At 70.1% G+C, this 10,587-nt stretch overlaps 1 protein-coding gene across 1 annotated transcript in view; it reads right to left on the reverse strand.

Annotated features, from left to right (window-relative positions):
* Positions 1-6,410, reverse strand: part of KIF26A (kinesin family member 26A) — a 40,227-nt gene extending 33,817 nt beyond the window's left edge. The window contains exons 1-2 of the mRNA XM_047079865.1: positions 6,369-6,410; positions 5,771-6,016 (exon numbers count right to left, since the gene is read on the reverse strand). Of these exons, the coding sequence (XP_046935821.1) occupies positions 5,771-6,016; positions 6,369-6,410 (288 nt within the window). The remainder of the gene's footprint in view (positions 1-5,770; positions 6,017-6,368) is intronic.
* Between the last annotated feature and the right edge of the window lie 4,177 nt (positions 6,411-10,587).

Below are 10,587 nucleotides of genomic sequence, written 5' to 3' on the forward strand. Positions count from 1 at the left end.
CTCTCACTCTCAGCAGACAGGCAGCAAGGCCGATCTCCCTACACACGCCCCTGGCTCGGCCCCACCTCTGACTGTAGCGGGACGCCCCTCGTGCTCCCTCCCACGAGACACAGGGACTGGCCCGCACCAAGGCCAGCTCCCGAAGCCCCATCTCTGCTTGTGGCCGGTGCCCAGAAGGCAGGGGTTGGCAGCCCTTCAGCTCAAGCCCACCCGCACTGCCCACCCTCACTCCCTGAAGCCCTGGACCAGCAGGGAGATGAGACAGGCACAAGGACCCTGTCATTCCATTACTGGACCCAAGTATACCAGGGGGCACTGGCTGCACCACCGTCTGGCCCAGGGAGGAGGGGCCGGCTGAAATCTCACAGAGACCTAACCGGCCCCCCTCCCTCCCCCGCCACAGGCTCGGTCCCCCAGAGTGGCCTGGGAGCCTCCGAGGCCCACACACTCATCCCTTCCCGGCTGAGTCATCGTCGGGGCCCCTGCCAGATGGGAGACCTGCCCCAGGGAGCTCCCGCCCCTCTCACACCTCCCCAGCCCCTCCCCAGCCGCCCCCAGAGCCTGCCAACACCTGGCTCAGCGGGGGTGCTCTGCTGAGGCCGCCTGCCCTGCCCTGTGGAGCCCCAAGGCAGACACCCTGGTCCTGGCACGGGGGCGGCCCCAGAAAGAGGTGGAGCCCAGGCCAGGCTCCCGACAGCGTGGGAACCAGGGGTTCAGGGACCCTGACCGCAGGCAGCAAACGTCCCACGCCAGCTGAGCTCAGCCCCTGCCCTCCCGGGACCACAGGGCAGCTGGGACAGCAGACCCAGGGACCCACTGTTGCAGTCAGAGCTGGGGGCCATGGACACAGAGCACCCAGGGGACTCAGAAGGCTTCCCGGCGGGGGAGTGACAGCTGAAATGTCGAGCTGGCAGAACCCCACCCCCAAGCCAGACCCCAGAGAGAAGCAGGAGGCTCTCCAGAACTCCAGCCTTAGGAGCCTACTTCTGTCGCCCCTGAGCCGTGCACTGGACAGGAACCCACGGCCTCCCCAGCAGCCTTCAGACCGACTGTCCAGCTTGGTGCAAAATGTGAGCTAGCACAGGCCTGGGGCTGCGCCGGTGGGCAGGGACCTCGGCAGTGGCTGTGGAGCTCATGGTGGGTGGGCGGGGGTGGGGGGCAGGAGGGTGGGACCCCCTGCCAGGTGAGCAAGAGGTTTCCAAGAGCCGAATGAGAATTGATCCCTTTCCCTCAACAGGGGGCGCTAATCAATCCCACACCGGTACCGACGCGTCGAAGGTCATGGGGTCTCTGGAGAAGTCGTCACCTCTGCGTGATGCACCTGGATGGCAGCTGGGATGGGTCCCCAAGCAAGAGCCCTGCCCCCGCTCCTGCAAGGGGAGTTAGGATGGCCATCCTCCCTGGGGGCTGTCACCCGGGTGGGGGAGGGGAGAGCAGGAATCCAGCCCAACAGCCATGGGGGTGAACGCAGAGGGGTGGGTCACTCAGTCATTCAACAAACGTACAGGGGTCACCCAGACCCCAGGCCTGCCTGGACAGAGCTCCCGGCCTAGGGGCAGCACAGTGGCCAAGGGGTGTGGAAAGGGCCGAGAAAGGCCCGGGTCGGGTGGCCTTCCAGAGTGGGGTGGGGTATGGGGGAGGGAGGCTCAGTGACCCTGGAGGAGCAGTCAGAGCCATGGACGTGGAGGGAAGCCAGTCCACGCAGGCTGAGTCTCCCAGCCACAGTCAGCAGTGCAGGCACCAGAACCGGGGGCGCTGGCGACTCGGGCTGCGTAGTTCTGCCACGTGAGCGTGGGGAGGACGGGGGCCGGGGGAGGACATGGGCCGGGGGAGGACGGGGCCGGGGGAGGACGGGGCCGGGGGAGGACGGGGCCGGGGGAGGATGGGGATGGGGGAGGACCGGGACGGGGGAGGACGAGGACAGGGGGAGGGGGAGGACGAGGGCCAGGGGAGGACGGGGGCCAGGGGAGGACATGGGCCGGGGGAGGACGGGGCCGGGGGAGGACGGGGCCCGGGGGAGGACGGGGGCCGGGGGAGGACGGGGGCCGGGGGAGGACGGGGCCGGGGGAGGACATGGGCCGGGGGAAGACGGGGCCGGGGGAAGACGTGGCCGGGGGAGGACATGGGCCGGGGGAGGACGGGGCCGGGGGAGGACATGGGCCGGGGGAGGACGTGGCCGGGGGAGGACGGGGGCCGGGGGAGGATGGGGCCCGGGGGAGGACGGGGGCCGGGGAAGGACATGGGCCGGGGGAAGACGTGGCCGGGGGAGGACATGGGCCGGGGGAGGACGGGGCCGGGGGAGGACATGGGCCGGGGGAGGACGTGGCCGGGGGAGGACGTGGCCGGGGGAGGACGGGGCCGGGGGAGGACGGGGCCGGGGGAGGACGGGGCCGGGGGAGGATGGGGATGGGGGAGGACCGGGACGGGGGAGGACGAGGACAGGGGGAGGGGGAGGACGAGGGCCAGGGGAGGACGGGGCCAGGGGAGGACGGGGCCGGGGGAGGACGGGGGCCGGGGGAGGACGGGGGCCGGGGGAGGATGGGGATGGGGGAGGACCGGGACGGGGGAGGACGAGGACAGGGGGAGGGGGAGGACGAGGGCCAGGGGAGGACGGGGGCCAGGGGAGGACATGGGCCGGGGGAGGACGTGGCCGGGGGAGGACAGGGCCCGGGGGTCTGCAAAAGGAATCCCCATGACAAACCACCTGGGGCGAGGGACAGGATGGGGCCTTCAGGCAGAGTGGCCTCTGTGGGCAGCGGTGTCCCTTTCAGTGAGCCTCCATCTGATGGGGCCAGGACAGCAGCACTGGGACCGGCAGAGACCCCTCCTGATGAGAGGTCCCTCCTGGCTGCACTGAGGGTGGGAGCTGGGGGCGGGCAGGCGTCGGGAAGGGACAGAAGGGATGCTGACAGGGGTCTGCAGGAACTCGCTGACCAGTTCGAGGCAGAGCGGGTGAGGAAACCGAACAGTGTGGACGCGGCCCCAGCTTCTGCCTCGGGGGAAGGGGGACAGAGCGGCCAGTGGCTAAGCTGGGGGGCACTCAGCTGCGGCAGAAGAGGAAGGCCCAGGTTTGGTCCCTTCGAGGGATGTGTTGCGAGCCCCCCCGCAGACTTTTCGGAGACAGGGGCACCTGGGAGGGGCACAGGGAGATCAGAGCAGGGAACTGGCCGGATCGCCTGGGGATGAGAAGGGTATCTGTAGCTGGGCCCACAGTGGGAAGAGTCCGTGAAAGGGTCCTGAAGGGTTCATCTGGGGAACCTGGCGAGAGCTGAAGGGGGCAGAGAGGGGCGCCTGGAGCCTGGGGGTCCCCATCCGGCCGTCCGCTCCACACCCAGGCCCACTGCCCTTCTTGGTTCGGGTAAGGACAGTCTCCCAGGCTCCAACCCTCCCATGCCCTCTGGGGGCATCAGGACACAGTCCTAACCCCTCCACGAGAATGTTGTCCCTGGGTGGGGACTACGGTCACCTTCACTCCCCGGACGGGGAAACTGAGGAAGACACAGACTGAAAAGAGGACACAGCAGCAAAGGAGAGGAGGGCCTCACACCCGGGACACCTGACGGCTGGGCAAGGCTCCAAGTGCCCCACTCAACCCCACGGGCACCAAGGACCCGGGCACAGAATGACCCTCGAGGCCCACATCCCGGGAAGAGCAGCAAGGGCCAAGGGGTTCGAGCCGCCCTGTGCTGGCCCTGTTCTACCCACCTGGGAAATGGGTACACAGATGGTCCCGGATCTCAACAAACCCGCCTGAGGTCCCAGAGCAGGGAGCCGTCTGCTGGTGGGAGGGCGGGCAAGGAGCCAGCCGGGCGGAGCCCTGGCGGGGATGCCAAGGGCAGAAAATGGGGTGACCTTGAGCCGGCGGAAAGATCGAAGTCCCTCCACCTTCTCAAGCCTTTCTCTACACCGAGATCACACGCAGCCCCCGCCCCCCCAGCTGCCTCCCAAACCGAAAGCAGAAGCAGGTCCGTGCACGCGCCCTACGCACCAACTCCCCAGCCTTCCCTGAAGGAAGTTGCGGGCCAGGACGCCAGGGAGAGCCCGGGCTTCACAGGACAATGACGCCCACCAAGGCCCGGAGGTCTCGGGCCCAAACCCCTAGGTCCCTGGGCGTGGGTGGCGCAGCCCAAGGGCCCGGAGGGTTTCCATCCTCTGGGGAGAAACAGTGGATCATGGGGCCTTCCCTCCCGTGGGCACAGCACTCTCCAGGTTGGACCTCACTCCCAGAATGGCCCCGGGAAGACTTCAGTCAGCGGGGGAGGGGCCGCGGAGCAGGAACAAAGCAGGGGACCCTGGTCTGTTGGGTGAGCATGCCACTGGGTACCAAGGATGGCCAGGAAAGGGGGTGGGCCCCCACCTGGCACTGAGGGCTACTGCCAAACCCAGGACAGACCGGGGCAGGGGGCAGGTGAGCCCTCTGGGTGGTCAGGACGCTTCCCCGCTCAGCATCAGCAGGAGGAGACCAGTGAGCCGCGCCCCCCCCCCCTTGATGAGGGCCTCTGTCTCTCTCCACCGGGATCCCCCACCCACCTGCAACCAGCTGGCCAACATGCCCAGCACCACCGGCCACGGAAGCCCCTCCTCTCTCTGGCCTCAGTTTCCCCTAATGGGGTAATAAGATGGCCGGGCAGCTCTGACAGACCCCCGGAAGTCCGTCCCAAACCACCCTCTCGTGGGGCCCTGAAGGTCCTCTGCTGTCTTTTCGACCAGATGCAGGCCATCTGCGGCACAGAGCTTGGAAAGCCTTCACGCTGCCCAGAGCAGCAAGTGAGGAGGGTCCAGCCCCACCCCGGGGGGCAGGCCGCAGGTCCCCTCTCCCCACCGCAGAAAGGGTGCGCCCAGGACAGAAACGAGACTCCCCTCCCTTCCCCCACCCGGCCGAGACAGGAACACCAGGGGACCCCTGGAACCCAGGGCCTGGCCCCCACCCCAGACCTCTAAGCCCCCTTAGAGACCTATATTTAGATTCAATGGGGATTGTGCGGACTTCCCAAGAAGGCTTTCAAAAAGGCTGAAGGTCTGGCGGGAAGGGCTTCCTCTGGAGACCCCCACCTTCCCAGGCTTTGCAAACTTCCAGCGCTCATTGTTCCTTGAACAATGGTCCCAGCTCCTTCCAAGACCAGGGCAAGCCCATTGGCTGGAGAATCTGGCAAAGCCCTCTCCCAGGGCAAACACCTAGGCGGCCGGGGCCCAGGCACTCGGTCCCCAAAAGGGTGGCCACTGCCTAAGGTGAGCAAAGCCCCAGGCCATGTCCCACACACCATTCTCACTCGCGACCCGGGGCGGGGGGCAGGCAGGGCCCCCCTCACAGCGGCAGGCCCACCCTCTGGTCCTCCAAGCCCTCCTGCCCCAGGTGTGCAATTTCCAGACACCTGGCTGGGGGCCCGGGTGCCCCAAGGGCGACCGCGCACCGAGTAACCTCTGGCTGCCGGCAGGGCAGGAGCTGTCCCGCCCTGGGTGGAGTCCCTGCCGGCTCCCTCTCTCCCCTCCCCCTCCCAAACACAGACTGCGGTTCCAGCTGTGCGACATCTGTGGCTCCGGGGAGAAGCGCCTGCCCTACCGGCCTCCAATCCCACCGCGGAGCCTCTTAGGATGAACTGCTACAACCCACACGCACCGCGTTACAGAAGGGGAAACCGAGGCCCGGAGAAGGGAAGGAACGAGGCAGAAAACACTCGGCGGAACCTCGCCTCCCTCCGGGGCCCCGAGGTCTCCCCAAAGCCGGCACGGGCCCTGCCCGGAGAAGCGGGTCCGAGAAAGGCTCACTTACCCGGAGGGGTGTTCCGGGCCCGCTGACCAGCTTCCACGCCTGTCGCTTGAGCTCGGCGAGCTTCGTGTGGCAGTGGCGGCACCAGCCGCCCCCGCCGGCCGAGTGGCCCTGCTCTGCGCCCGCACCGGCGCCCTCGGGCGCAGGGCGGCTGCCGCATGGGTCCTGCTCGGGCCCGTTGGGCAGCCTCTTGCGGGGGGACACCTCCAACAGCTGCAGCGGCTCGCGGGCCGGGCCGCCCTCGGCCACCTGCGGGGGGTGGGGGCAGAAGGGGACGTGAGCCTGGGCCCCTGAGCAGTGCCACGCCGGGACCCAGCACCAGTGACTCCAGATCTCAGCGTGTCCCGGCCCCGGAGTGAGGCACGCGACAAAGTTCGGAGCGCGGGGCGCGAACCTGCCGCCCGCCCTCTCCTTCCACCCGGGGGGGTCCGGATCGGGTCCCTCCCAGCAGGGGGCCCGGCGCCCCCAGCGTTCCGCTCCAGGCCCGGCCCCCAGGGGGCGCAGCGCACCCCGCGAGCATCCTCGGCGTCCCGGACTCCGTCTCGGGGCGCCGGCTGGCGCCCCGCCGCCCGCCTCCCTCTCGGGGCCCGGCCGCGCGTACCGCGGGTGGTGCTGTGCACAGCGGGGAGCCGCGGCCGCCCATGGCCTGGACGCCGGAAGGGCCGGGAGGGCGCTTCGGGCCGCGAGGGCTCTCCGGGGTCGCCGAAGCTACGTGATCCGGCCCCGGGGCGCCCCCATGGTCCGGCCGGCCGCTCCGAAGTTGGCGGCGCGGGCGTGTGGGAGGAGAGCGCGCGACGACGGCGGCGGTGGCGGCGGCGGCCGCGGCGGCGGCGGCGGCGGCGGCGGCGGGCGTGCAGGGGAGGCGAGGGCGGGGCGGGGGCGGGGCCCCGGGGGCGGGGCCGGCGGAGCGGGGCTCCGGGAAGGCCGTCCCGCCCCTCCTGAGCCCTCCGCACGGCTGCGCGTGGGGGAGGGAGCCCTCTCCGCCGCGCGGCCCCTCCCACTCCAAGGACCCCGACCTGTTAGGCGAGTCCCGGCCCGAGGGAGGGGCGCTGGGGGCCCCCGTGAGAGACTCGGTACACTTGCGCGCATGCGCCTTCCTGCTCCTCTCCCGGGACAGTGGGGTCTGCGCGTCTCCTGGGAGGCACCGACCCACTCCTCACGTAACAGGCGAGGAAACTGAGGTCGCAGAGAAGGTCTCGCCCAAGGTCACGGTGCTAGGCGGGACGAGGAAGGGGCTGAACCCCGGCCCAGACTCCCACTCGCTTTTTCCTGCAAATACAGCGCACCCCGCGTGTCGCTGGTCGCCCTTCGGGTCTAACAGTCGCACGTAGGTGAGTTTCGCCGCGGTCCGCGCCTCGGAACGTGCAGTGCCTGCGCCAGAGGGTCTCTCTCTAGGCGAGTCTGCAAGCGGCACGCGTGTCTTTGCAGCCGCGCGTGTGCAGGACGGTGCGTGTGCGCGCTGTGCGCCCGGGAAGCGGGAGGAGGTGGCGCGGCTGGCCCCGGGCGTGTGCGCGGGACCTGTTGTCAGCCGGCCTGGCAGATGGGAACTTAGCTGCAGAATTAATTGCCTGTTTGTCTCCGGCTGAGAGGTCGCCCCCCATCTCGGCGACCGGTTGCTCCCGCTCCAGCCCGGCCCTAAGAGTCGCCGCGATGTGAGGCGCAGGCGGCTGGGGGTCTAGGCTCCCGCGCTGCCAGAAATCCCGGGTCGCGCTCGGAGGGCGCGGCCGCGGGCTTCCCGTGACGCGAGCGCCCCCTGCTGGCCGCCGCGCGCTCTCCGCCCCGAGGCTGGAGAGACACCGGGCGCCACGAGTCCTGGGCAAGAAGACGCGCCCCGGGAACCTAGAGGAGCCCAGCCAGAGAAAGGGCCGGCTGGCGGGCCGGGGTCCAGTCGGAGACCCCGGCCCGCGCGGCTCCCCGCGCACACGAACGCTCACACAGATAAGAACTGCTCCTCGCCTCGCCTGGGCCCCTCCAAGCGACCCCTCCTTCATTACGTTTTGCCCACCGCCCTTTTACTTGGAAGGTCCTCCCTGCCCACGCACGCACTCCCCAAAAAGGAGCGGTGCAACGTAACACACGCCCCCCCGCCCGGCTTTCCGAGTCATTTCTGACCGTGGGCGGGGCGGGGGCGGGATAAAGTGGGCAGGGGGTCCCCACTCACTCCGCAAACCCACAGCCCGCAGCCCTTTCCCGCCGACCCGGGGGCCGAAGCTCTTCCCCTCTCCCATCTCATCTCAGCCTCCCGAAGGAAAAAGGCGGCAGCCCCCGTCCGCCTCTGGGTACCGCGGGGCACTCCCCACGCCGCATCGCCAGCCAACAGCCCGGTTGCCCGTCCCTCAACTAGTCCGGGACGCGACACACACCCGGGCCCGGGAAGTGCGGCTCTGCCCCCCCCCACACACACACACTCCCCACAGTCACCCGCGGGAACACACTGATGCCGAGCGTCCGGGTCCGACGCCCGGGCCGGCCACGCCCGCAACTTCAGTTGTCCGCGCCGCTGCGGCGCTCGGGGTGCACACGCTCACACCCCACACCGGGTTCCCGGGGAGTGGGGGGGGGGGGCGCACACAGCCCGGCAGGACCTGGAGTCACCTCAGGGACTCAGGGTCGGCCGCCAGGCCCCCGACCCCCAGCCAGGCGCGCCGTGGGATCCGGAGTCCCTGCGCTGCTCTCTCCGCCCCGCTGGCTGCCTCGGCCAGGACGCAGCCTCAGTGGGAGACCGGGGCGCCGGCAGCGGGGTGAAGTGCGGCAGCGAGTCCCTGGGCCGGCCTGCGGGACGCTGCTCGTGACCCGCTGCCTCCCTCCCGGCGCCGCACCCTCGGCCGCGGGAGCCGCGCCGCAAAGTCGCGGGACAGCGCTTCCGCCGCCGGCGCGTCCCGCCGCCCGGCCCTCACCTTGGCTCGCCGCCGCAGGAGGTGGCTGGTGAAGCCCAGGATGACCTCCGAGTCCAGGCAGAGCGCCCCCATCTCCAGCAGGCTGGGCACCTTGCGGGGCGCGCCGCGGGGCGGCTCTGGCGGCCCGGGCAGCGCCATGGAGGAGCGGAGCGCGGGGAGCGGCCAGGAGCTCCTCCCGCCGCCGCCGCCGCCGCCGCCGCCGCCGCCGCCGCCGCCGCCTCCCCGCTCGCGCGCTCACTGGCCGCGCGCCCGCCGCCGCCGCGCCCCGCACCGCGCAGGGCCGCCCGCCAGGCCCCCGGTCCTCCGCGGCCCCTGCGCTCGCGCCGCGCGCCCCCGCGCTCCGGCCCCGCCCGCCCGCCCGCTCGCGCCGACAGCGCCCCCTCCGCCGGGCCGGCGAGCCAAACGCCCGGCCGGGCGCACCCGAGGAGGAGGGGCGCGGGGAGCCCAAGGCCCGCTTGCTGGGGGGCGGAGGGTGGGGGCGCGGGGACCCCGCCTGGGCCCGCATTCCTTGCCTCCTAGGCCCCTGCCGGATGTGCCGGCCCGGGAGCGCAGGGCCGGGGACGGGGGAGGGGCGGGGGGAGGCCCTGAGCAGGGCTCTCGTAAACCTCTGCCGACTGGAGACGTATCTCGGCTCTTCCCCCTTTGATCCGATCCGTCCCGGGGGGGCTCCCAGGCCCTGGAGACGCGTAGGGAGCCCAGTGGCCTTGTGCACCCCATCCTGCCCGTGCTCCAGAACGCCCCCGTCTGGGGCGGCTGCTGGGAAGCCCCCATCCCACGCCCCAGCCTCCGCCTATGGACCTCCAAGGCCAGCCCCCCAGCACCAGCAGCTCCTCCCCTCTGACCGACCCCTCTGGCCCCTCCAGTAACTCCCTGCGGACTGGGGGGTTCCCGCTAGTCTCCTGGCAGGGCCAAATTGTGGTCGGAGTCGAGTGGTGTCCACTCGGATCCAGGGTAGATCTGCCCGGATTCCAACTCCCAGCCAGACCTGTGGCTCCTCTGTGCGCAGCCCCTGGGGAGGAGTTAAGCGAAGAGACCAGGTTGCCTAAATCACCCGGGCCCCTGAGGAAGGTCTTTGGGAGTTATGGGGGAGGTGCCAAGGGACAGAGCTGGGGGACGGGCCTTGAACAGGACCTGGAAGGTAAGCTGCTAGGGGAGAAGACTGGAGAGCTAGGGGGCCTGGAGGTCAGAGGGCTGCCCCCTCCAGAGGCCCTGGTGCTTAGACTGCAGGACGCAGCAGCGTGGCTAGGGTGCTACCATGGGGCCAGCCAGACCCTCCTCTCTGCCCCATGGAAGGAGACCCTCCTGCCTCCCCAGGTTCCTCCCCTGACTCCCACAGATGGCAGCTGAAGGACAGTGCTTCCACCTGACCGCACCTAACAGGCACATCGTAAACACCTTATCTGTGGGCCACTGGGCCAGCAATTGCCAGCACCCCGCCCCCACCCAGCTTTTGGGTGAGGAGAGAGACCCTGGGAGGAGCTGACCCCCTCCCTGCCCCCATGGCCAGCCCTGGCCTGGGGCAGAGATCAGGGCCAGCTATAAGAGGGGCCAGGGTCGCCCTCACTCCCCCTCTCCAGCCCCCTCTTCTGGGCTCCCATGGTCTGGCTTTAGGAAGAGCTGTGCTCCAGCAGGCCACCCTGGAGACCCCCATCTTCTCCCCTCCCCCTCAGGCAGGCACTGGAGAGAACTGTCCTGCCCCCCTCCTCCAAGACCCGAGCCTGGGGGTGGGGGGCTCCCTCCAGTGGACCCGGCTCTTCTGGGAGGAGGCTGCCCGCCATCTCAGTGGATTGATTAAAGTCATCGTGGAGATTTTTTTAACGTTTAATTTACCAGGCACGCAGCGCCGGTCAGAGCTGTCCCTGGGGAAATCTAGGCCAAGGGAGCAAAACAGAAAACCCCCTGCAATTGAACGGAGTTCTGACG

The sequence above is a fragment of the Lynx rufus genome, unplaced genomic scaffold, assembly GCF_022079265.1.
Source record: "Lynx rufus isolate CCGP_SWC_20201006 ecotype Redwood Valley unplaced genomic scaffold, mLynRuf1.p SCAF_17, whole genome shotgun sequence".
Taxonomy (NCBI): domain Eukaryota; kingdom Metazoa; phylum Chordata; class Mammalia; order Carnivora; family Felidae; genus Lynx; species Lynx rufus.